Source organism: Trachemys scripta, chromosome 3, assembly GCF_013100865.1.
Source record: "Trachemys scripta elegans isolate TJP31775 chromosome 3, CAS_Tse_1.0, whole genome shotgun sequence".
Classification (NCBI taxonomy): domain Eukaryota; kingdom Metazoa; phylum Chordata; order Testudines; family Emydidae; genus Trachemys; species Trachemys scripta.
Window position 1 is genome coordinate 185,683,927 of NC_048300.1, and position 27,586 is coordinate 185,711,512.

Genomic DNA, 27,586 nt, shown 5'->3' on the forward strand with positions numbered 1-27,586 from the left:
AACCTTTCCTTATTCATGACTCCCCGACTGCCAGATGTCTTCATCTTGGTGTCCCTTTCCATTAGGTTCAGTCCCTGCCCTTCTCCTCTGAACTCTGTGTTCCAATTTATTTTGCCACCTCCTTTCTGATATTTAATCAGCAATATTGTTTCTTTATGGACTATGCATAAATCTATAATCCCTTCACATTATCAGCCTCTTCCTCATCAAGTGTTGCTCTTACTTTTTTAATTTTACATGGTTGAACTCTTTCAGGCTGTATACTTTGAGCATATGGATGATTTTTGATGCACAGTATTCCTTGAGCAGTTGTGGTATTCTCTTTTAAATGTCAGAAACGACTAAAAAGGACCAGTTTCAGGTAGAGTCCATTCTAGTCACTAATGACTAAAGTCCAGTTCTTGATGTACAGGCCTTTTGTCAGGTTAGATAGAGGAGTACAATAGTGTTTGTCATTGGGTTCTAGACATTGCCTTTTGTGCTGATGAAGTCCCCTTTTCTCTGATTGGAGCTCTACTTGATACACAGTAGCTTTAAAGGTCTATATTTATTTCAACTAATTTCCAGAATAAATGCTATAAACCATGAGAATTGGGAATAAATGTCTACTTTCTGGTTTTTTACCCAAGTTTCTGAAGGGAAAACAACAGAAGAAAAAGTGTTAACAAGAGGAAATTCTACAGTTACAGGTCTGGACTCTGATTCTTTCACTTACAAAAGTGTTACCCAAGTAGAACACAAAAAGCCCAATGGAGTTAAAATGTTGTAAAACCAGGAGAATCATATCTCCACCCCCCTCACACACACACACACTTCTCTTGCAGAAAGTTTTTCCTGCTTGAATGTGAACCCATTCTTACCTAAGGTAGGCAAATTCCTGCAGAATAGATAAAGTTTAAGGGTCCAGCAGTGTACTATGTAGCCATTTTATAGTATTGGTCTCCTCTCTCAAAATATTACTGTTTACTAATATGCAATCTGACCCTATTACTACAGATGTTAGTATCAACATTTTCCTTTTATGACAAATTATATATAGGGTAAAATTTACAAAAGCACCTAAATCACTTAGGGTATGTCTACACTGCAATGTAAGCCCGTTATTTGAATTTAGGCTCAAGTCTAACTTGACTTCCATCTATAGAAAAATTGTCTTAACCCAGGCCTTGGATCCAGGGCCCAGGACCCAGTGGGGTTGGAGAGTCCAAGTCCAAATCAAGACAGGGCCCAGGATTCAAGCCCTATTGCTTTGCAGTGTAGATGCTGCCCCACTGGACACGTGCTCTTGGAGCCCACCAAAAGGATCCCACAATCCCATGAACTGACTTTCTTTGTCCTTGGACAGTCAAGTTTGGTGGACAGTCAAGTTTTCCTGGTGGACACTGCATCATGAACAAGGAGCTAGAATGGCCACATTTGGGAGGGTGCTAGGAAGTCTGGGATATGGGTGGTTGGACTCAGGCCCACATAATGCACTGTAGATGCTGGAGCCCCTGGTTGGGACCCAGGATTCAACAATTCCTAATCTACAGTTATGAATGAGTGTAGATGCTCAAGCCCTAGGTTAAATCCAGTATCTCCTAACTCAAGTTCTACTAACTCTATGGGAATGTCTACACTGTAATGTAAGCATAGGGGTAGTGGACAGCCTACACTTAGTGGAACTCAAGTCAGCTGACTCTCGGTTAGAGAACTCAGGGCTTGAGTATGTACATTGATTGTCAACCTTAGGTTAAAAATTTTGTACCCCAGGCCCAAACCCTGGGCTCCAGTGTCCACACTGCAGTACGCAGACCTGAGTTCAACAATCCATATCCCAGATTTCCTAGTCCTCCTGAAATGGGGCCACTCTAGCCCTTTGTTCGTGGTGCAGAGTGGGAAAACTCGAATGTCCACCAAACTTGACTGTCCAAAGGACAAAGAAAGTCAGCTCATGAGATTGTGGGATCCTTTTGGCATATTCCCGGAGCATGAATCCGGTGGTGCTGCATCTATACTGGCAAGCAATAGGACTTGAACCCTGGGTCACAGCTTGATTCAGACTTGGACACTCCACCCCCATGGGGTTCTGGGGCCGGGGTCCAAGCCCTGGGTTATCATGATTTGTGTGTAGACAGAAGGGGGGTAGCATTAAGCCTGAGTTTGAACCCTGGGTTTACATTACATTGTAGATATACGCTTAGAAGCCTAAGTCCCAGAGTCCTAAGAGACTTAACCACTCTGGAAAATGTAACCTAAATCTTCTTTTAAAAAATGCAGAAGACCCCTGGCTACTACTTCATTTTCAATCTTACTTTGCACTTACAGTATTACATATTTAAGGGGGGGAGGGGTTGCAGCCTACTCTAGATACCATGTCAGTCTTTAGCAATTTAGTGTTATAAGGAATGCACTAAATTATCCTAATCACATTCTACTGTGATATATTACCACCTTTAAAAATACTGCTAGGAGGAAATAGCAAGTACACAAGTGATAGTTACAAAATAAAGATCTAACACTTTTAAGGAAAAGAAAAAATAGAACAGGTTTAGCAGACTAGAATTTTTTTTAAGAGCCTAAAACCATCAACAAACCCATACTTTTTCCTTAATCTTATTTTGATGGTATTGTATGTTAGTTTCAGCATAAATGTATTTGAATATATATATATGTACAGCATAAATGTATTTGAATATATATATATACACACACACCACCATAAAAGGAGAATCAGAGTCCAGAACAATAATGGTAGACTCTCCTCTGGCTAACTATGTTTCTTCTCCTCCACTACACTACTGTCTCGACTGGACCCTGCGGACACTTACTGCCCCACCTAGCGCTTGCATACTTGAGTTCTCATACTGAAATACATTTGACTACTTACTGTGCTAAGCATTCCATTTGATAGTAAAGGCCTTGGCTACCCTCAGGGGTTATATCAATTTAACAAAACCAGTGCAGAAACTAAATTAGTTAAATCAGGGCAATCTCCTTGTGTTGGCACTTACATCAGTTTCTCTTATAGCTGGTGTGCATTTGCAAGGCTGGGGCTTGGTGTGGATGGAGTGTCATTGAGGCACTTTCAGAAGGGTGCCCCAGCTGGACAATTCCCATTGCCTGTAACTGATACCAAGTGCTTGCCTATACTGAACCAGCAAAGCACATTAGAGGGGTGTGATTTGTAAAGCGCACTAACATGTTGCACTCTAACTGGAACAGAACTATGTTCTTTACAGATCACACCTCTTTGACACACTGTAGACAGGCCCCAACATTTCCTGCTCTGCAGGGAGGAAATAAATCCTTTTCCTGCTCCCCCCGGCATCACCAAATGGGAGTAAGAAATTGAGTTAAACTAAATCAGTATAAGGAACTCCTAAACTGATTTACGATTGTTCACACAGAGAGGCTGTATAAGCTGAATTAAATCAACTGTATCAATTTAGTTAAATCAGTATAACTTTCATGTATAGACAAGGCCTAGGTATTTGCCAGATCAGGGCCTAGGAGTAACTCTGTTAAATTGTTCCAGATTTACACTACAAATGCATTTTGGTGTGCAGCTTGTAGTACTTGACTCTGGACTAAGAGATCATGAGTTGTCTCATCAGAACTTGGACATCTTCCCAGAGCTGAAACTGCATTGCAGTACTATGTTTGTGCTGCATTCCTATGTGTAATACTTTACTTTTAGTATGTTAGCAGTAGAGATATCTGTTAAATAGTACAGGCATGAGGTCATAAATGGTAAATACACTGAAGTAGTTATGTCAAACTAACATTTCAGTTTATAGGGTGACATGCTTGAAGATTTATAATGCCCACCTGGTGACGGTATCTTAAACTACAGATCTCTGCTGCCCACCGTTTTTCGTTGCCCATGTGGAAATTAAAATCCTCTTGCACTTTATGAAAAAAGTTGGCTTTAGCTTTTCTGTCCACTGAGATTCTGCTATTTAAAAATAAAAATTATAATGTCCATTCCTATATATATAAACTTCAGCTGTGTGCATAATGACAGCTGAATTTGCCTATGTAGTATTGCAGTGACTAGTCACTAACTCATTACTATGTAAACCACTTTAAGATACCTTGAAAGCTGTTATAGAATTCACTTTTAAATAACATTTCGCCTGCAGAAAGTAGGATGTTTCACAAATCATAAGAGGTTTTGTAAAGTATCAAGACAGGTGGCTATAAAGAAGTGGCAATGTGCTACCACAGGGTGAAAATCGCAGGCATCAAATTGAAGTACTTTCATATATTACATTAGATATGGGATACTGGGGGAGTTTCTATAGGGCCTGGAAAGTCAAGATATGAATAGAAAAGATGCTGGCATTCATCTTAAGGTAGTTTGTATGCCATAAAAATACATCTAGGCACATGTGAATTTGTGAGAACAGCCATATTTACTATTTATTTTTTAAATGTTAGTCTTCCTACTGCCATGCAAAAGAAAAAGATTAAGGGTGAAATCTTGTTCCCATTTAAGTCAATAGGAGTATTTCCATTGATTTCAGTGGGGCTAGGATTTTCCCTGAAGTCTTTTATTTGTGCTTGTAAGGTATAAATAGGGCCCTACCAAATTCATGGCCGTGAAAAATGCGTTATGGACCATGAAATCTGGTCTCTCCCAGTGAAATCGTGTGCTTTTACCCTATGCTATACAGATTTCACAGGGGAGACCAGCATTTCTCAAATTGGGGGTCCTGATCCAAAAGGGAGTTGTTGGGGGGTTGCCAGGTTATTTTACTGGGGTCGCAGTATTACCACCCTTACTTCCGCTCTGCCTTCAGAGCTGGGCAGCCGGAAAGCGGCGGCTGTTGGCCAGGCGCCCAGCTCTGAAGGCAGCACCCCCCTAGCAACAGTGTAGAAGTAAGGGTACTTAGATGGCATGCTATGGTAGTGCCACCCTTATTTCTGCGCTGCTGCCTTTAGAGCTGGGCGGCCGGAGAGTGGCAGCTGCCGACTGAGGGCCCAGCTCTAAAGGCAGCATCATAGAGGTAAGGGTGGCAATCCCATACAATGCCATCTAAGTTCCCTCTAAGTTGCGCTGCCGCACAGCAGCCTATCAAGGGCTGCACAGGTAGGGAGAGGTGCCTTTCCCTCCAGCCTCAAAGCTGCCACGGACAGGGGAGAGGCACCTTTCCCCCAGTCCCAGCCTCAGAGCTGCCGTGGCAAGAGAGGGCTGGGGGAGTCCTCTTTCTCTGCCGCAGCCCCGGGGCAGCCTGCACCTCAAACCCCTCATCCCCAGCTCCACCCCAGAGCCTGCACCCCCCGCCGGAGCCCCCCCCCCCAGCACCCCAACTCTCTGCCCTGCCCTGAGCCCCCTCCCTCACCCCAAGCCCCTCATCCCCGGCTCCACCCCAGAGCCTGCACCCCCAGCCGGAGCCCCCACCCCAGCACCCCAACTCTCTGCCCTGCCCTGAGCCCCCTCCCACACTCCAAACCCCTCAGCTCCACCCTCGCCACACATCACCTCCATATTGGTGCACATAGCAAAATTCATTCCACACACGGATATAAAAAATTAGAGGGAACATTACATGCCATCCTTACTTCTGCGCTGCTGCTAACGGCGGCTCTGCCTTCAGAGCTGGGATCCCAGCCAGCAGCCACCACTCTCCAGCAGCCCAGTTCTGAAGGCAGCACCGCCACCAGCAGCAGCGCAGAAATACGGGTAGTAGTACTGCAACCTCCCCTACAATAACCTTGTGACCCTCCCCCCAACTCCTTTTTGTGTCAGGACCCCTAAAATTACAACATCGTGAAATTTCAGATTTAAATAGCTGAAAGCATGAAATTTATTATTTTTAAAATCCTATGGCCATAAAATTGATCAAAATGGACCGTGAATTTGGTATGGCCCTAGGTATAAACACTACACAGTTGAGTCCAATTTTAAAAGAATGTGTATTTAAAGGAATGATGAGCATTAAGAATTGTAACCCCATTTAAAGAGGGATTTCTGACTGGAGCAAATCTGAGTAAAGGAACATTTTGTTCATAAAAAATGTGCACGTCCAATATTTCTTCCTATTCCCTTTGCTCTTGTGGAAGAAGGAAGGGGGTGTTGGATTTGGTTTGGTTTGTTTTTTGGGGGAGTGGGGATTGGTTTTCAAGAACATCTTTCATTTTCTCATTCTCCCTCTCTTCTGGTTAATCTCACAAGAGATTCACAAACCCATATGTAGTACTATATAATACAGCCTCACATATACATATGCACAAAATTGTGCAACTGACAAGTTGTGTGATCATCCTTATCTCTATGCTTCTGTGTTTTAACCTTTTGCCCCACCAATTGATTGTTCTTTTTAGACTGTAAACTCTTCAGGATAGGAACTGTATCTTCCAGTGCAGTGCCTTGTATGTTTGGGGTTCTGCCACAATCTAAATAATACATAGAAACTAATATACAAAAAACTTAGTTATGAAGCCCTTAAGGTTGCTGTGCACATAACATACCAAATACAAACCCACAAAGAAAGGAAATGAAGGCAAGCCACTTAACAATACATATTCAGTATTCCTCCATCCCGACAGACAGACGTTACCTCTGTTGCAAATACTGTACCCCACAGACCATGTGCCACAGCCTTAACTCAGCCCCCCCCCCCTTAGGGATTCCATTATTCCATCATCTTCTTTACCAAGCGACCACCTCCAAACACAACAGACTACTCCTTAGCATTCTGCACACTACTCCTTCCCAACACTATTAGTTGTGGATATGTGGTGTAGTAGTTTGGTGTGTTTGATTAGCTCACCTTTCTACCAGTGTTTGTAGAATGTTGTGTTAGAGATACAATCTGACATTAAGAAACCCTGATAAATTGTAGCCAAGACCAATTTCAAAAAAACTTCTCATTCAAACTGTATTACGCAAAACCAAACAAAAACGACATAGAAAAATCAAAGGGAATAAAAACTGACTGTACTGGGAGATGTACCCTGAAAGGGCAGTTATATGCAAAAGACAAACAGAAGAGTGTGCACCTCTTCGAGTCTGTTAAAGAACTCATTTTTACTGATGGTAGGGACTGTGCAGTGATTCTGTGCTTCTTTGAGGCTCCGTTTCACACATTTTCACTCCTTTCTGCTCCAGAAGGGTTATCTTCTCTGTTTACCCCCAGCCCGTTTCATCCTGGTTGCTGCTCAAAAGAAAGGGAATGACTCTGGCAGCTCCAGTCTACTATTTAGCTGTCTCATATGTGTCCAGCAGAGCTGTGAGCATTCCCAAAACCTGGCACTATGTTGCTCTAAAATATTCTGGATTAAACCCATAAGGAATGCTTCTGTAATGATTCCCTGACAAGTTGTCAATACCCTGTATGTATAACACACTGGCTAAACGTGTGAAAATGTGTACTGTGGAAATGTCTACTTTCTCTGCTAGATAAGTAAATAAAAACAAAATCCATTTATTTGCGTGTGACTATTGGTGACATCATAGCAGGATTTTTTAAAACCTTCTCAATCCATTGCTGTTTTTGAGCACTCAGCAGCTGACCTCCCGGTAATCTGTCCCATAACATCTATCCATCTCCTCACCGATCATCTCCTACCACCATGACCTACCCCCATTCTTTCCATGAAAACTTTCTTGAGGTTATTTCCATCTCTATGCTTGATGTGGCCAAAAGGACGTACATATCCACCTGTTGATTTCCGACAGCAGGCTCCGCTTCTCTCCAATAATATTTCTAACACAGACATTTGTCTTGTTTTCCATCCAGGAGATACACAAGAGTCTCTGCCAGCACCATATTTCAAAGGCTTCAATTTTCTTCTTCTCAGTAGCATTAATCTCCCACAATTCACATCCATAAGTCGCTGGGGGGAGGGGGGATTAAGCTTTTTACCAGTTGAACTTTTGTACATTTCAAGCTGCCACCATTTTTCCAAACTTTCATAAGGGAGTTCCTGGCTAAGTGAACCATTCCTAGTCGTCTTCCTCATGGCTAGTCCACATAAAAGATAAGAGCCTACTACTGCCATCAGCTAATGAAGTTATTCCTTTAAACTCAAATGGTAGAAGACTGTATTTTGGTGTTGAAGATCTCAAGTTCTATCCACTAAGAGCCCACTGAATATCTAGAGCCACACATCAAGTTTTAATATTTTCATCATCATCATGTTCCTATTACGCCTCTGGTGTTTAGTACAGTGACGAAGCTCCTCCACTCCTGTCTGTTTCTGGCAAGTCTTTCAATGTTCCCCAGCTGTGCCCCAGGTTTTTCAGCTCGGCTTCCACAGCTCTTCGCCATGTTGTTTTCGGGCGGCCTCGTTTTCGCTTGCCTTCAGGTGTCCATATTATTGCTACTCTGGAGATGGAATCAGTTTCCATCCGAAGCACATGACTGATCCATCTCCGCCGTCTCTTGGCAATGATGGTGCTCAGATCCTCTTGGCTGCACTTTGCCAATCGATCTTGGTTTGAGATTGTTCTGGGCCAAAAGATATGTAGGATTTTTCTCAGGCAGGTTGTATGGAATGAAGACAGTTTGGACATGTCCTACTTTCTTATTCCCCAACATTCTGCACTATAAAGTAGTGTTGAAAGTACTCAGCTCTGATAAATCTTGAGTTTGGTTTTGGTGTTATATTTTGATGATTTCCAGAGTGTATTTAAGCTCCCGAAATACTTCATTTTATATATATACTATTTGTGGAGGGTAGATCCCTACCCCAGTCAGGAAAGGGTTAAAAGAGCTCCATTTGGGCACAATTGGCCTCAGACCAGTGCACCTGTGGGGCTTTTGGAGCCTGGAGATGGGCAGGTCCTTAAAAGGGAAGATCCTGGCTCAGTGCAGGGCAGTGCTCTGAATGAGCACAATTGCAACTCAGAGCTCCTTGGCTTCTGGAAGCGGGGGTTGTTGACTGAGGAAACAACTTGAGAGCTTTGGCCACCTATGCTCTCGCAAAAAGGAGAGGGCTGGTACTTTTCTATCTTTTTTTTTTTTTTTTTGGTCTTTGGCATCCCAAAGGCCTCAGACTCTGGTTATTGTGGGCTGTGGAAGTATACTGACTTTTTGTTTTGGATTCCTTTAACTTCCACCCACAAAGGGGCCAAGTCCTTGAACAGAACAGCTGGAGGGCTGTGTCCTGGTCTCTGAGAGGGGAGCAGTCCTCCCTGGAGAGAAGTGCAGAGGGGCATCAGTACACTCTTGTGACTGTAGACTACGCCAGCTGATACCCAGAAGCCATCCTGCTGTGCTCTGCAAAGACGACAGAAATTTCCCCAGAACTCATGTAACTCTTCTTTTGAGTAGGGGTCCCTCAGGAGATACTGACGGATCAGGGGACCAGCTTTACATCCCAGGTAGTGAAGGAGCTATGGTTCCTGGTGAAGATCAAGTTGCTAAGAACCTCCATCTGTCATCCACAAGCAGATGGATTAGTTGAAAGGTTCAACAAAACCCTGAAGACAGTGGTATGAAAAGATTTGTAGCCTCTGATCCCAAACATTGGGACTGGCTACTTTCTCCTCTGTTTAAAATAAGAAAACCTTCACTGGGTTCTCTCCATTCAAGCTGTTGTATGAGTAACAGCCTCAAGGAGTATTAGACCTCCTACAGAAGGGCTGGGAAGAGAAGGACCCGAAGGCAACCAGTACAGCCCAGTTGTTATCCAACTTAGGGAGTGCTTCATGAAGCTGGGGAGGGAGTTGCTCATGAAAACCAGTTGGGGACCCAGCAGGCACAAGAACAAACATACAACCAGGGTGCATGCCTACGGATCTTCCAACTTGGGGACCAAGTACTGATATTGCCTCCCAGCACGGATTCAAAGTTGCTAGCCAGGTATCAAGGACTTCTTGAAGTGTTTCATCAGCTTGGCCCTGTGGACTAAGAGGTCTGCCTGCCTGGGAAGTGTAAAGAAACTAAGCTATACCATGTGAACCTGCTAATCCCTTGGAAAATTAGAGAGGGGATGTTAATAACTCCTTAACCACCAGAACCATAACTAGGGCCTCAAGCACCCAATTCCCAAGAGCCAGTGCAAATGCAAATGGGCACTGAACTTCTACCTGAACAAAAAGTCAGACCCAGCTGTTACACCACCACATCAAGCTAGCCCTGGGACAGTGGGTTGGAAATAACCCTGGGCCCTTACCTCAGAAGATGTGGGAGATAGGCCGGGAGGAATTGTAGGCTCTGATGGATGTAAGAGTGGTTGAGGAATCCCAAAGCAACTGGCAAAGGCCCATCATTCTTGTTCAGAACTGATGGTTCAGCATGTTTCTGCATAGACTTTTGAAAAGTTTATGCCATCTGGGAGTTGAATGTGTACCCAGTGCCATGAGTGGACAAGCTATTGGAATATTTAAGGACTGCCAGGTATATCAGCAACTTGGATCTTACAAATGGGTATTGGCAGAGCCCATTTTCAACTTCATCACAAGAGAAAACAGTCTTTTTAACACCCTTTGGGCTCTTCCATTTCAGGACAATGCCCTTTGACTTACATGAAGCAGCTGCAACATTTCAACAGTTAATGGACGGAGTACTCCGAGGTCACCAACACTATGCGGCTGTGTATTTAGATGACATAGTTACATACAGTGACAACTGGAATGACCACTTGCAACAGGTATGGGCAGTCCTCCAATCCCTGGCTGAGAGCCTCACAGCCAGTCCAGCAAAATGCAAACTGGCAAATCAGGAAGTGACTTACCTGGGTTACACTGTGGGAGGCGACCAACTTAGGCCTCTAGTGAGCAAGGCGCAGGCATTGTCAGCATATCCCTTTTTTTAGATGAGGAGGCAGGTGAGGCACTTCCTTGGGTCAGCTGGCTACTAGAGGCAATTCATTCCCAGTTTTGCCACCATCACCGCCCCTCTGCAGACAGATGGGAATCCAAGGAAGGTCCCTGACACAGCAACCGGTGAGAAGAACCTTAATGCCTTGAAAGACTGACAGTGCCAGGAACCTGCCCCCTCCCATTCAGATTTTTCCAAAGAGTTTGCTTTATAGACAGACACCTCTGATGGAGGCTTATGGCAATACGTTCACAAGAGGTGAACCCCGAGGAGCACCCAGTCTTAAATCTAGTTTTTGTTTGGACTCCTTTAACTTCCCCCCTTGCAAGGGGGCTGATGCCTTGAACCACACAGCCAGAGGGCTATCTCTCGGACTCCAAGACAGGAGGCGCTAGAGAGGTATAGCGTGCTAAATTCTTCTATTTTATACTCATAGTATTTTTGTTTTAGATAATGCATTATGCCTTTTGAAAGTGTGGGGTTTCATGGCTTCTCTTTTAAATGTCATACAGTAATTTGAACAGTTATAAAATGGCTGTTACAATTGATGAATAAATATTGACTTCTCTCCAAGTTGTACTTTACTTATATCTGCCTCGCGGTGTGAGGAAAAGCCCTCAATCCTGCTCCTGTGGAAGTCAGTGGGAGTTCTGCTATTGACTAAATTGGGCATAGAATAGGGGGCTAATTCATTAAGTATGTAAAGTGCTTTGGTCGCCTCAGTTGACGGGTGTTATGCAAGTGCAAAGTATTTATTTATTAACCTCTAAAACTATCTGTAATTTCTGTTGGATACACCACTAATTAATTGTAAGAAATCATCTCACTTGTTTAAAAAAACTGTGGACTTTTGTGATTTGTACAGTTTGGCAAGCAAGTGTTTCCTTTCTCTGTGTGTGAATACTTCGTATGTCGTTTTTGTTTTTTATTCCATCTGAACTGGTCAACACTTGACAATTGCTGACATGTAGGGGAGCCTTTAATTACACTATCAGTTGCACAGATGGGTGCTTCTTGTTCAGAGCTTTCAAAACTAGAAAAATGTTCAGTTATTGCCTTGCACTACATAAGGACATCAAAAAAGGTCTAAAAGATATCTACTAGTCTTCTGCTACAGGCAATTAGGATAAAGCTGAATCCATCCCAGATCACACAGTAATAAATATTATAGCTGTCCCATAAGTATCTATTGATATTCAGATCTATCTTCTGGCAAATAAAACAATCAGGGCTAGATTTCTGTTTAAAACCAGGCAACTGTGAGTTTCCATGCTTGGATTTGTATCTCTCTGTCTCTGGAGAAGATAGTGGTCTGACTGGAAACCAGATTACAGTCCTACATGAAATAGTGGCATGTTGCGTACAGAACAGAGGGCCGCACTGGCAACTTGCCAGGATCCCCTGGGCTATGCCAGATTTGTCTAATGTGGAGCAGATTGCTGCCAGACTCATATTTAATCAGAGGGGACCCTCAGAAGACTACAGATCTTGGCATATGATGGTCCATCTTAATCTGCACATCTTGATGGACCTCTGCATGTTGGAACTGTAGTCTCACTGCTTGTCCGTCCAGTGATCGCAGGTCGCATTGGAGAACACATAGACCATACTTTTTCTATAATTGTCTTCTTTTTCCCATTCTTCTTGTCACCCCACGTATAGAGTAAAACCACTTCATTTCCCAAGCTAATCAAACAGGTTTTCCTTAGAGAGATTGGCAACCCCCAGCACTCACAAACTCTCAGGCATATTGTCTGCTCCACTAATTTTACAGTATAGAAGATTTTACTCGGAGAATGTGTGAGTCAAGATAGCTGAAGTTTGGCTTCTTATTTGGGCCCTGAGTACAAAACAGACTCCTTTTATATTATATTTTGTAAAGCATACCTTATGGCAGCAATGATTTCTCTAGTAATACATTTTAAATGAATATTCTGCAATCAGACACTTAGCTCTTTTTCATCTCTGGATGTAAAAAGAAAAGGTGTTAAAATAATACACTAGAATTATCTCCATGACATAGGACTGGAAAATGTCACCTGCATAACATGTGAAGAGGTTTCTGTCCTCAGAGTACATCCTAATGTCAGCTAAGATGGTGACAATGAACTGCAAATTGGTGGGGGGAAATGATGCTCTAGCATTCCAGAGTTTTGAGTAACTTGAAGAAGACTAATTACAGGCCTAACCCTGCTCAGCTTCCTCCTTATGTGAATAGTAGTCCCACTAACTTCAGTGTCCATTACTCACATGGGGAAGGCATGCCAGAGTTGGCCATATATGAATAATGGAAACCCCTTTTTAGCACCACAAGGCATCTCCTCATCACTGGCACCATTCTTGAAAATGGGAAAATCACTGACTAGAAGATGAAGTGTCTTTTGAAGGAAATGATCCTATGTAACTATCTGTTCAATGTTGAATTTAAAAATGATCTAACGCTCCCTCCAGCAGCTAGGTTATTGCTTTCTTTGTCAGCATACATATTTAAAGTTGTCCACAATACTAAACTGACAGAAAACCCGGTCAGTGAGTTTGGGTTTTGGTTCCCCAGTACAGGGTGCGGTGGGTTTTTTTTAATTGCTCATTTTATCTGATGTTGGGCCATATGGAAGTGAACTGCTCATAATATTGACCAGAAATCGATATGCATTGGGGTCACAATGGCCGAAGATCCTGGCTCTGCAGCAAACTGACTATTTGGGAGGAAGGTTGGTCTGCTGTGGACAGGTCACAATAAACACCTATGATTGTTCACGCTGGGGAGGAGAGCTTTATATGAATGATTCTCTGCTTTGTCCTGTCACTCCCTCTCTTCCCTTCCTCCTACCCCTGCTGGGGCCTTATACCTGAATGACCACAAGAATGAAGATGAACATGTTTCAGGTGCAGGCTAATGTCAGTTTTAATTGTAAAAAGCATACAAATAATTACCCCAAACCTCAGACTCATGCCAGGGTCACAGGCCAATGGATGGGAGCTCTCTCCTGCCCTCTACTGTTGGAAAGTCACTTATCCCCCTCCCCTCTCCTCCTACTGTTTTCTTGAGGAGGCAGGAGAGAATGATGGGTCCTTTTCTTTCCCTGGCTCGTAAGTACAAATCTGTTATCCAAGGAGATGTTTTTGTCTTCACAGCATGTGGAATCTTCTCCATCTGTCAAGTGGGGAATAACCAATCCCCATGTCACATCATGCTGGAATGTACAGAGTGATCAGCACAGTCATAGACAGGTGTGCAGTGTCAAAGTGCCACCTTGGAATAGAGAACAGCCTTAGCAGCTGCATAGCCAGGGAGGTCTAGGTACTTCTGATGGATGAGTCTAATAGCGTGTCTAGGCATATCGTTGAAACTTGCCTACACAGTTAAATCAGTCCTGTCATTAACACTATTGCCAGAGTAAGGGGACCAATTCAGCGTAGCATTCCCCATTCTTTTTACTCTTTTTGTCTGTGTGTTCATGTATGTCGGGATGGGGTGAAGAAGGGTTTTTCAAAAGATGCTAACAAAATGTGAGACCCAGTGCAATATCCTGCCAGGTCACATAGCTGGCTATGGTTCTGTGACTTGCCCTCAGAAATAACCATGCATCTCAGGAGGGGGCATTCATCTTGTTTTCCCAAGCAGCTACTCAAGTGAAGCAGCTCACTACTGTACAAAATTTTCTGTCATCATTACATACCTGACTCATTGTTTTTGCTTCATAATTGAACTTCTCATATGAACTTCTCAGAGTTTAAACTAAACTAATGAATCTATTATTACAAATGGAAGGAAATCTGAGGGCATTATTAAGAAACAAGTTAAGCCTCCAGGGATTGTGTTGCCAGTCCCCACTGTTTGAAATACAGTCTAAATGTGGGTAACCAGTTACTTTGTAGGCTGTTATAGCAGTATGATGGGTAGTTTGGAATAGGGTTGACTAGTTTACTTCTGCTCCCTTTGCTGGCTCTTCAGGAGTAGAACACAAATAATGTTGGTCCTACTGCAGCATGGTGATTGGGCTTTTTTGGCTTAGTTTGTAATTTCTCAGTTGAGTGGGAGGGACTGTTGTCCAGTGGTTAGAGTTGGAAACTGGGAATCAGAGATGCTGAATTCTGTTCCTGACTCTGCTACTGACTCACTGTATGACCTCAGCAGAGTCACTTCAACATTCTATGCCTCTCTTTCTCTTGTGAACTTGGTATAACGGTGTTTAAAGTACCTCCTAGCCATGTTGTGAAGACTAATAGTGGTAAAGTACCTCTCACCCCAAACTTTGCGGAGCTGTTTGGAGGCAGGGTTTTAAATCGTATCCCTTTTTTGGTTTTACTGTTCTTAGCCCAATGGCAGAGCCCATGGAGCTATGGGAGAGCAAGCTGGATTCTATTCTATATCATGCATCATCAGTTTTCAGCCAGGTTCTGGTTACAGGATCCTTAGCATTAGTAATGATGTAAGCAACAGAAACAACCCAGCTTAATTTCTTAGATCCTATAGTGAGTGGGCACATAGGAACAAATCCTTTGACTTGTGAATTGAGTATATCGGCTATGGAATCACTGAGGGGAGAAAACATTGGGGCCCATCGTGCTAGTTTTATGGTCTTTGGGTATGTCTGCACTGCAGTCGGGAGGTGTGATTATCACACACATAGGCATACCCATAGCTTTGATCAAGTTAGCTCGCTAAAAATAGAGTGTAGCCACTGCGGCAGCATGGGTTAGCCAACCAAATACAGCCCTGCCCACAAGCCTGGCTACGTACTTGGGCAGCTAGCCCTTGCCGCTGCTTGTGACACTGTGGATACACTGCTATATTTACACGTGCTGCAGTTCCAGCACTCCAATTCCCCATTGCAGTGTAGATATTCCCTTTCCTCTATTTCGCTAGCTGTGCTTATAAGTGGCTCCCTAAAGAAAGAAAGAAAGAAAGAGACTCCCTCTTTAAAAGCAAAGAAACCAAAAGAATAAATGAATAATACCCCGCTGCGCTCCGTTATGATTCTTTTAGGGAATCCCATCTTTAGGAGGAAAAGATGAAAATCGGAACTCCAAAAAAGAGAAGCAAGGGAAAGCTCAGATCATTTTTCACTGCCAGGACTGCAGTGTACAATTCATCGGCAGGCATTATTACCTGGTGAAAAAATTTGTTTTGCAACTGAGCCTGAGTCCTCATAAATCATTAATGCCTGGCTAAGCACAGTATGAGCATTACAAATATACTGAGAATAAGGATACATTCTGATATAGCCTTGTATCCAGTACTAATGCCTGCTAGTTATTTAGTAATACAAAGGGGGTCTCAACAAGGAAGATCAATGAATCAATGGAGCTTCCTGACTTTCTCCTTTCTTCCTTCTCTTTTCTCCCTGCCTTGTCTCACTTTGATTCAGAAACTGAGCTACATAATAAAAAGGACTGTTCAGGGCGGTCTAATGGGTCAGACGGGAGAGGGGGGAATTATAACCTCAAAATTGCAGTGGCAAAATAGAAGCCTTTCTGCTGCTTCTCAGGGTTTGTTCAGGTTTATATTGTTATGAGCCAAACTGAACCTTTGCTGCAGACCTGTGTTTTGTGATTTGCATCCCTTAATGAATGCATGCAGTATACTGCACAAGTAAATCCTGCTTGCAAACAATGTAGACAGAGAGTCTAACAGCTACAGGGTTGGGTGTAATCAATGAGTGCTGTGTAAAGCCCAAGTAATCAGGCTTTACACGATGTATTGTGTAGGGTCTCAGGCACTTAAAAACAACCATCCCAAACATGGGGAACAGCCCCGCAGTAGCCTCTGCTCCAGCCTGTGAGGAAGTATAGTGGTTGAGTTCTGAATCCTAGTGTGAAGGAGTTCTTGGCCATGGTCATGGATCCAGTGACTCCCATCCCTGTTGTCTTTAATCTGTCCACAGGTGTATGCATTGCTGCCAGATCCCACACACCTTCCATCCCAGCATGTTCAGAATGGTATTAAGTACCACCCACCCGCCCAGTCTGAAGGAGCGGCAAAGGTCCGCATGGTTGCTCTACCTGCAGCCCCCTTATCTTTCAACATCATAAATGCTTGACTTAGGGGATTGGAGTGCCTGACCCTGTGCACAAGAGTAAGCTTTATTCTGTCTGACTGTATCGAAGGAAAAGATGTACCGAACTCAAAGGATCCATTTCCTTTCCCATTACCTGGATCTCTTATATGTGGAGGATTTTTTAATGGCTAGGCTATGTAGATATGGCTACTGGGGAAAGGAATGAGGATTGACTAGGGGATTAAGAAAGGCAGAAGTGTAGAGAAAGGAGGAAAGGAAATTGGATGGGGAAATTTGAAAAAGAGATACAGAAAATAAAGGATGAAATATATAGGAGAAGAGACAGAATCAGAAAACATGTTTGAAGGAGAAAATGAGGTGTAAAGGTATAAAATGACAGAAAATTGGTCTGAGGAAGATCCAGTTACTGAAAATTAGAGAGGAAAAGATTGAGCAGATCTAGCAAAATGTGGTGTACATATGAAGAGAAAAGGGAAATTAAAAATAACAAAAAACCCAACATGTTTAAAAATAGCATCTAAAGATGTTCTTGTGGAACCAAAGACCTCGGTCACTTAGGCCTATTCAGGCAAAACACCCATTGGTGCCCCTGGATTTTCAGCAGGGTTTTTAACTGAACAATGCCTGCAGGGTTCAGGCCCAGCTCAGGCTTTGGCCCATGTTCTAGAGTCTATCGTCAAATGTTTGCCACAAGCAAAAGCTTAAAACTTCTCTAGATAAGAGGGAACACTTTCATCCCCATTTAAGTTTTGCATTTGCTTGAGCAATAGTGTTATGTTTTAGTTTAAAAGAATGTGTTAAAAATAGTCCATGGTGTAGCACCCACAGGACAGAGTGGTATATTTTCCTCTATTATAGATCTGACACAAGCCTACTGTTATTTCAGTGCCCTCTCTAATGATCTGCTTGCTCTCCAGAGAATGCTGACCCATTTCAACGCATAGTAATTAGCCTTTCAGACACTACTGTGTTTCCATTAAATAGATATAAATGTGCAAGGTGACATTTGTTTACTTAGTCCTGAAAAATGTTCACCACAGATGTTGGGGTTTGGGTGGATTTCAGTTTGCTTTTTAATGTAGCAGTTGAGTATTTGCATGCTTTTTTGTTGCTGTGGGATAACTGAGGCGTCTCTAAAATGACACTTGTTTGATGAGTTTCATTTTGGAGGCAGAAGAAACATGACTACAGCATAAGATTATTTGGTCCTGATTCTCTTTTACACTAAGGCCCCTTTATATCACTCTGCAATATAGTGGGCATAAATACAATTATAGCCCTTTAAGATGCCTTTACACTGTAAAAGGGGCTTGCATGTGAATGAGAATTGGACCCTTTAGATGTAAAGATCTATCTGAAAATGGATCTGTACATGATTTTATGATGTTTGAGGAAATGAGGATGTTGACCTATTGCAAATATATATATATATGTGTGTATGTGTGTGTGTTTGTGTGTGCACGCACGTGTGTGTATATGTGTGTGTGTGTGTGTATATACAGATATAGATATAATGTGCATATATAGATATAATGTGCATATATAGATAGATGTATATATAAAACACATTAATATTAAAGTCAGTTTTATCATCTTGATCACTGTCTTCAACCCCGCTACTCCCCCTCAACTTAACTGTATGTTATTTGTCCTGCTAATTATTCTGGTCTCCAATCTTAGTGAAAGGCTTTCACCTAAATGATCCAAAAGGCGTATAGAACATCTAGGTTGCTTAATAGTTCACATTCACATATGAAGACATGTGGCATGCTGTTATTTCATTCTCTCAGTACCGAGAGGCTGTGTGAGAGGAGGCATCATGAGAGGTAGGTGCTTACTGCAGGACAGAAATACTTTCAGAGGTTATTTTTGTCATTGTGAATCTCTTGTGATGTGCGAAAGTTGATTGTTGCTGTAAATGAAGCTATCAAAGGCTACAAATTAAAAATGCTGAAATGGTGAAAATCCTCTGAGTGTAAAAAATGGGAAATAGTAAAAAAACAATAATTTACTCTCTCTCTGATTTTTTTTTTTAATCATAAGAATGCTGTTAAAAGATTGGCTTAACATATTACATTGTCACCTATAGTGTAAAGATATTTTATAAGCTGCATTGATAATCCTGGTTAAACTTTAATACAATATAGTATAACATAATACTTACAATTAATACTATTGTATTTTGTAGACTGAGAAGCTTCACACATTCTTAGTATGTTTGAGTTTAGGATATGCTGTTTTTGCAGGGTTTGTGGTTTTATTCTTTTGACACATATCCAGTTCATATTACATCAAAATGCTATGTTTTTACGTAATATTATTCCAATACATTCAAAAGTTAGTTGCATTTGGAGAAAAATTATGTAGTTCTCACATTCTGTTATAACAAATTATATTCAACTTTCTGTGATGATGCGTTATCTGTGTGTCTGATTTGCTGATGCTCGAATTTTAAAATTTTTGTTTTTAACCCCTACAAGTTTAGGATTTTTTTTTATTATTTAGACCTACTGGTTCCTGCTTATTTTTTTTAATACCCAGTTTGTTTATTATTTCTTTGACTGTCAGTGTTGAGCCAGTCTTGCCAACAAACAATATCAAGTGTTTCCTATTTCTCTACTTCTTTACAAGAAAAAAATAAATAAAAACTCTTAATGGGAACCCTGGCACTGTCTGTCTTCTCTGTTCTGCAGAAATGTTGAAGGAGTTGAACCAGCAACGCAGAGCGAAAGAGTTTACAGACCTGAAAATTATTGTTGAAGGCAAAGAGTTTGAAGTCCACCAAAATGTTCTAGCTTCCTGCAGCTTGTATTTCAAGGACCTGATTAAAAGGTTTGCCTTCCTTCCAGCTGTGATCTGGTCTGTTCTTTTGTAGGGCGCATTTGTGTCGCTTTTTTCTTCCCCTCTCTTGCAGGTTTATGAAGATTGAATCTCCTGTCACAGAGCCAGTAGCCATTCTTTCCACCTCCTTTGAATGTATTTTCAAACCGAGACTCAGATCCATTTGTTACACATCTGACTCATACAGTGTAATTATTTCTGATCAGTAATGGCCTATTTTGGCTGAAGAATGTGTTCCATCACTAAGAATTCTAAGCTTAAAACAGAACTATTAGTAGTAATCCAGACCACATGATAGAACTATTGCTATCAATATTTTAAAGGGATTCCATTACATAGTACAAAACTTTATCCTTCAGGCTACAGTAAGCCATAAGCTTTCCTGTGAATGATGCTGAAACTTCATAACAATAAAGTATTTAGACAATGTTAACCCCTTCAGCCCTGAAATCTTTGTCACATGCCATGTGTGGCACTTAGGAGAAAGGGGGTTAATATTTATAAAAATATTATTTGGGGCCTTTTTAAAGGCAAAAAGTCAATTGGCAAATTTTCATAGGAAAAATTGGAAAGAGACAATGTTAGATTAAAAATATAACTCAGTCTGCATGTTAGACTAAGAGGAGTTTTTCTTAAGCAAACACTGCTTTAGCTTAGAGTAGATGTAATATGTACATTTCTAAACCTCATGTCTCCGCCTTTGCATTCCCCCCCCCAGTTTCTAGCTGATTGATTCTAAACAGTGCATGATAATCTTTTTTTTCCATTACATTGATTTTTCAATTTGTATGCTTCATATACTCGATAGGAATAAATTGGTGCTTTCATATTATTAGTAAGTTAGAGTAGCAAGAAGGGAGGGATAAAAAAAACTACCACCAGGATAACTTTCATTTTTCTCTCAATCATCAGCAAATTAATGCAGCTGCTGATTTTGCCTTGCAGTATTTTCCTAAGCAGACTGAGCCTGGACTGTGCTAAAAAATGGAATTACAGAACATTTTGCTTGCTTTCAAATTCTGTATTTAAATTTTACCAACTAACACAATAGTGATGGTGTTTTATTTCAGGATGGCATATTGGCTGGTATCTCCTTTTCAGTGTATTATGTCCTTTTGCACAAAGCTGTTTTTCTAATTGTGCATATATATTACATTACTATGATATAATTGTGCTTGACTGCCTTATCAATTATTCATAAAAAATATGTTGGCCTGGTAGCTTGTTATTTTCCCTCTGTAAACCTAATGATTGCTAGCTCTAGCTATGATAGATCTCTTTTCTGTCCTTTTTCTCCTGTCTGCTCATTATCACTTGCTAGTTAAGGCTACAGTATATGCCTCTCACAGAGATAAGGTATTCAGTCTATAGGGAAAGGAGATCTTAGACATCATTTATAGAAACCCAGTAATTGATTGGCCAAGGCGTGTCATTTGGATTTGACTGTGAAGACGTTGGTTCATCTACAAAAGTCATCAGGCACCATCTATTTCTAGAGAGACTCTGGGGAGGATTGTAATTTAGTTGTCGAATGGAGATGAACCATAGACTGAATGCTGATTTAACAGAGCAATCATTAAAAAAAAAAAGTCTTAAATGCAGTTCTCCTCTGAAAAGTGACTCTGCAAACGTGGAATCCTGGAGTTCCACACTTGTCTCTCTGTGACTCATATCAGACTCACTCAGTTTCCAACTGAAAAAGGTGGCTGTTTATTCCCCCTGAACTGCAGGCTCTGAAAACTCAACCAGGAATTTGAAAGTCAGCTTGTGTTCTTTTCCTTCTCACACATCGGCAGCAGTTGTAAAGTGTTCTCAGGTCAAATTCTGACCTCAGTTAGACCATTTCAGCCCCACTGTCTTCAGTATATGGCCTCACTCTCACTCATGTAACCTTGATGAATGCTTATGGGGCTACACAGGGGTATCCAAGGCAGCAACATTTTTATTACTGGTGATGACACTTGAATAGGGAGGAACCCACCTTGATGCCAGGTTGAGTTTTCAGGCTGTCTGGTGGGGAAAATAGGAAAAATAAATGTTCACCTGTTGAATGTGCAAATTGGTGCTAGAGTCTTTGAGAGACTGGCCCTGAGGTGCCATTTTAAAGATGCACTTTTCAGGGACCCCATGGAAGTTAATGGGAGTTGAGGACACTTAACTTGCAAGAGGCAATCAGCACCTTGTGGGAGCATGCCCTTAGTAATATAAAATCATGACAGTTCACAATGGCAGTATATTTATAAATATAGCATGTTTAGAATGTTCTCTTGATAATGGTCACCTGTTGCTAACAGCTCCTTTGAGGAAAGATGAAACACAGATCACACGTAAAGCTTAATGTGATTTATATTGCACTCTTTCTATTATCATAAAAATAAAAACAGACACAGTTGAATTAAGTGGCTGAAGAATAAGTGAATGTCTTTGTATTTCCTAAATATTTATATAAAGGACATTGAGTTAAGTGGTACAATAGATATAAGATCTGATTCTGCTCCAGCTGAAGTCAACAAGAGTTTGGTCCCTGACTTCAGTGGGAACAGGATCATCCCCATAAAGATGCTCTGGGTATGTGTCTACATGTCCCCGTGGATACACATATTTGCAAAATACCTTTCAGTGTACTTGCATCATATATCCTGTACTATGGACAAACTACTGCCCTGACATCTGGTTATCTACATCTGATATCACTGGGTGTTGTAGGTGAATATCTGAAGGCAGAATAGCAAGTGACACCCCAAATGAGTAAAAACGGAATGTTAGAAAATAATTAAGGCCAATTACAACAATGTCTTTAAAGGATAAATCCAGCACTCAGACTCAGTGTACCACATTGTAATGAAAAAGACAGTCAGATTTGACTGACCCAAAACTGAATATACATTTTAAAACAAACATTAATTTATTTATATGCCATTAAAATATTTATATTTTCAAATAAAAACACATTGTTCTCCTGATCCTAGAAGATCTGTTGGTTCTTAAAAATGGCTTGATCCTGTAAGGTGCTGAGCCCTCTAGCCCCACACCAGCAAAGCACTTAAGAACATGAGTAGTCCCATTGACAATGTACTTACAATTAAACACAAGCTTGTACGCTTTGTTGGGTGAAAGCTAGAGTGCACCGGACCTAGCCCAAGTTGTGCTTTCAGCCAATATTAAAAAAAAAAAAAAAAACCAGACTCCTGTGCTGAACAACCCAACAATAACAAGTCAATGAATTGGGCTTCTTCACTGTCTGGCATTCTTTCCCCATCCTGCTGCTATACCTATATGCTTCATTCCTACAAGCAGGCAGCATATTGAAATGTGTCTGAACTCTGCTCCAGGTTTCTTGTACCCTCCATGCTCACAAGAATGAAGCAGACAGGCAAAGCAGAAGGATTGGGTGAGATGTGGGTGCCCTCAAACCAAAGCACAGCTGGCAGGCCTAATTATATTACTATCATTCTTATGCCCCTTTATTCTGTAGCTTTCTTAAACATCAAACTCTTGGAACAGACCTACTACTCTTTATGTTAAATTTGTAAGGATTTTTTTTCTTGGTGACTCTTTTGGCTAATGTTTAGAACTTTCCTCCTGAAAGAGATGTATTTCATTACTTGATCTTATCACTTGCTCCTAGAGCTGGTGCTAAGATAGACAGCATGTTCAGCCCTTGTTGGAGGGAGTCCTCTGGCTAATCAGGTGGCATTACTCAAGATCCTATTCAGACTTGGCCAACAGGAGGTTACTGCAGTAGACGACCTTGAGGGTGAGCGAATGTTAAACAAGGGTGAGAGGTGGAGAAACAGGAGGATCCCCTGTAACCTAAATAATATCCACATATCTTGTATGTGTGCATTGGAGTTGGCCCCTAACAGATACCCCAAGCTGAATTCTTCCCAATTATGGAAGTGAGGTTGAAATGCAGACCTGAACCTGAGTTTTGTGGCTCTGGCTCAACCCGTATGTGTATGCTATATGTGTGTATATGTCAGATACATCTGTGATCATCTTTACATGTCTAGAGAGAGACCAGAATCCAAACAGCCCTCCCTCCAACTTTGACACACACACACCATATATTTTTATGGGGGGTTAGAGAGCATGTTTCAAAATCCAAATCTTAATTTTTGCATTGGGCTCCATCTCTATAATAGGCCAAACCAAAACCCCATACCCAAGCATCCCTCCCCTCCCAACTTTGGCAAGGTTGTCCACATTCCAGAACCAGATTTTACAGCTTCATTTGTAACTAGAATTCCTTGTTTTGACTGTGTGTATGTTTCTTTGTTTTGATTGTGTGTGTGTCTGGAAGAAAGGGATGGAAAATCCAATGATGTGGTATAATGTTTTTAAACTGCATCCTAAGTAGACAAATACAGCTGCCATATAAATGGAGTGTATGATGCTTCTAAGGCAAAGTGAACTTCACCGGGGCTCTTTAATTAGCTTTATTTTTTTTTTCTAAACCCCAAGTCCTGGAATCCTTACCAAATTCACATTGATAGGAAGCTCTTGGCTTAAAATCCCTTTCTTGGCCCAAATACTGGCTCTTATAAGCAAACTTCAGAGTTGTATTTCTTTGTGAGGCAGCAGTACAGAGAAGTTCAGATAGTATTCTGTACCTTTTAACTGTTCAAGATTTGCTTTTAATGATGCCCTTAACTTTGTAGCCCTGAGGGCTGGCTAATTCCAGTAGCGTACAGCATAAAATACACACAGCAGGAGATTAGATCACAAAGCCAAGAATTTTGATGGAACATAATCTGGCAACACTCTGGTCCTCTTTCTTTTCCAAAGGAGCAAAGTCACTTTAGTTCATGACTAAATTGTTTTTCCAGGACAGCCTGCATCTTTTCTCTGTTGTTTTGTTTTTCTAAAATGGGTTAGCGGGTCCTCTTTCTGTATCTGGGACCTGGGTCCTAAAGCTAGAGAGATAATTTTGGACTGTTAGGGCCAAATTCTGCTTTCTCTTGCACCCTTGTAAATCCAGTGTGACTTCATTGAAGTCATGGGAGTTACTCTGGATTTACACCATTGTAAAAGAAGGCAGAATTTGGTTGCAAGAAGGAGAAATCTGCCTCTCTCCATCTGAAACAGTATGACAAAACTGCAAAAGCATTCAGGTGTCTGGAAAACAGACTGTCTGGTTTGTGTTTACCTTATGAGAAGCCAAAAATGAGAAATAGCAGATGAAAATAAAATCCACTCTTAGCAACCCCTTCCTGTTTTGCTTCTTATCAAGAACTTTTGCTTTTAACCCCAGTTGAGAAGTCGGGAGCATATCTGCATCTGTCTCTTTCAGCTTCCCTGTAAAGATAAAACGTTTGTGAAAGTAAATCCTTCCTTTATTTTTTTTTATTTTATTTTTTTTGAAAGAGGAGGAGAAGGTCTTGAAAATCAGATACGTTTTTCAGGTGCAATCAGAGATGTACTGTCCATAGAGGGATATCATCAGTCGTTTCTGTTAAACCATTTATGGGGCCTATGAAAAAGGAAAGTTTAATGGAAAGTACAAAGTGTACTGTTCCTTCGCTGCGAAGGTGCAAGTAATGCTATAAATGCCTTTCCTCTTAAACAAGTAACTCATAGCTACAGTATGTTGGGCTTGAAATACTGCCATGGGAAGTAGATTTATGCTCCTACAAGTGGCAGTCATTGCTGTTCTCCTGCCGTTTGTATTTTGTTAAGCAGCAGCAACACTCACACCCTAATGTCACAGCTGGCCGCTAGGGTTTGATACTACGCAGCTGCCAGGCTCTGAAAAACATGTTTTCACTGAGCAGAAATTTACATGCTTCACTATGAACAAACTGCAGGTTACAAATACTTAACTGTGCTTCTGAACCAAAGGGCCAAGGAACTGACACAGAGTCCAGAGCAGACGTTTCAGTGTGACTGTATTCAGCCAAGCAAACGCAGTCGTGGATTGGTGGGGTGACAGGCTTACTCTTGATGCTTGCTCTGCATTGGCAGGCAGATAAATTCATTCTGTTTTGAAAGACAAAACCTGGCAAGTGAGGCAGGGCAGGTCCATCTTGAAGCTCAGGCTATGGCGTGGAAATCAAGCATCTGCCTCAGGACAGTTCCAGCTTGCAGAGGTACCATGCAAAATCACTTAACCTCAGCCTCCTCTCTCTCTTTGGTAGGCAGGGGCTTCTCACTCACGTAATTTCTAGACAGAACTACAAATCCTACAAATCCAAGAAATGACAGACTAATCACTCCCTTGCCCTCACTCTGGCTAGACTTATCTGCAAGCCACATTGCTGTCATGCAGCCGCTCGGAAGACACTGATTCGTGTGACCTAGCTATATTTACTTACATCTCAGGGCCCAGTCTGGGCTTGACTGTGTTGTGGACTTGCAATTTACCAGCAACGGGGAAGAGTTATGTTACAAGAGCCAGTTCAAGCTAAATGGATCAAAGACAGATAGGCAAAAACTGCACAGTCCAGGGACTGGAACCACGCTGTGGTTTTTGGCCACCCCCCAAAAGCTTATCTTGACCTAAAATTAAAATGATCAAATATGATGGTTCAGGATGCTAGAAGGAAGCTGTAGAGGGTCAAGGATGACTCTGACCCTGCCTATGCCACCTGTGTTTACAACACTGCACAAGTTCATTTTGAGGTGGGATTTATTTATTTATTTTTGCCTTTCTTTAACATCCGGTATTGGACACTGCTGGATTAGAATACTGAATTTATGTTAATGATATGATCAGCTTTTGCCAAATCCTTTGTTCCTGTTGCACGAAACACTGATGAGCAAAATGTACAGAGCAGTCCTTGAAGTTTTGCTATAGGTAACAAATCCCCAGTACCAATAATAGGAGATATGTGAAAACACACTATCTGTTACGTGGTATAATACCTTTCACTTATATATTTCTTAAAAGTGGTACATGCCTCTTCTAAGGGTTTGCCTCTACAGGGACACTCAGAAAAGTGAATTAAGCTAAACCAATTAAGGCCACTTTAATTTTGAATTAGAGTGCCCACACAAGGATCTAATGCAGTTTAACTAATTCACTTTAAATTCACACATTTAGTTAATGCAGATTAACTTTCCTGAATGTCCCCATGTAGACAAGGCTTAACTGTATTACAAAGATGTAACTGTAAGACCCTATATCAAAGAGCTAGCACCTTGCAAAATTCATTCTAATCCTTGAAATGCCAATTAGGGCCTTAGGGCTACTACCTTAATATAAATACGTAATCATAATAATTAATAAATATTTAATTATTCCCCCCAGCGTTGAAAGGGAGCCTTAGATATCCCTACATAAACACTTGTGTAAATTTCACCACATCCAATGAAATAGATTTGTTATTATTTGTATAATGCCAACTGTGTAGTAAGCTGTTTTATTATTGTGCAGTAAATATGATCAGAAGAGATCAGATCTGAGTGGGATGAGGGGAACCTTTAGTTTTTAGAATTAACTTCTTGCCAGACATGACATTTATTTTTAATTCTTCTTCCTTTGTCTAAAATCCCCAAAGCAAAATTTTTGTTCCTCAATATATTTTGCTGTTTTCTTTTCAAATAAGGCTTTTGCAAGTATGTTGGTGCCCAGACTCTTAATACTGTGGCCCAGTTTTTCATTACTCCACAAGTAGGGACTCACTTTGTCCCCAGGCCCTAGCAAAAGAGTCCAGAGACAGCAAATGTTGCTCTTTCAAGAGCCATTGGCTCATTCTCTTGCCACTTGTTTAAGCTGACCTCTTGAAGCTTGTCTGTTTCTTAAGTCTCAGCAGGGAGGCAGATTTATATTTCAGTCTGTGATCTCAGCTACTATAGCATTGCACCCTTCAACTGATCCTGGCCTTGCTTTTTTTGAAGCAGCCCGTATAGAGCACTTAGATCATGTTCCATCTTTGAATAGCCTTAAAAGCATATTTGAGATTTGCCTCGTTTGTTGTTGTTTTGTTCTGGCCATGTCTCTTGTTAACAAAAGCATTTGTTGTTAAT

General features: G+C 41.4%; 1 protein-coding gene across 3 annotated transcripts in view; it reads left to right on the forward strand.

Annotated features, from left to right (window-relative positions):
* KLHL29 (kelch like family member 29) overlaps nt 1–27,586 on the forward strand; it is a 547,902-nt gene that overhangs the window by 439,025 nt on the left and 81,291 nt on the right. For all 3 annotated transcript variants that reach the window (XM_034766597.1, XM_034766598.1, XM_034766596.1), the window contains one exon: nt 19,471–19,609. In XM_034766597.1, coding sequence (XP_034622488.1) covers nt 19,471–19,609 — 139 coding nt within the window. The remainder of the gene's footprint in view (nt 1–19,470; nt 19,610–27,586) is intronic.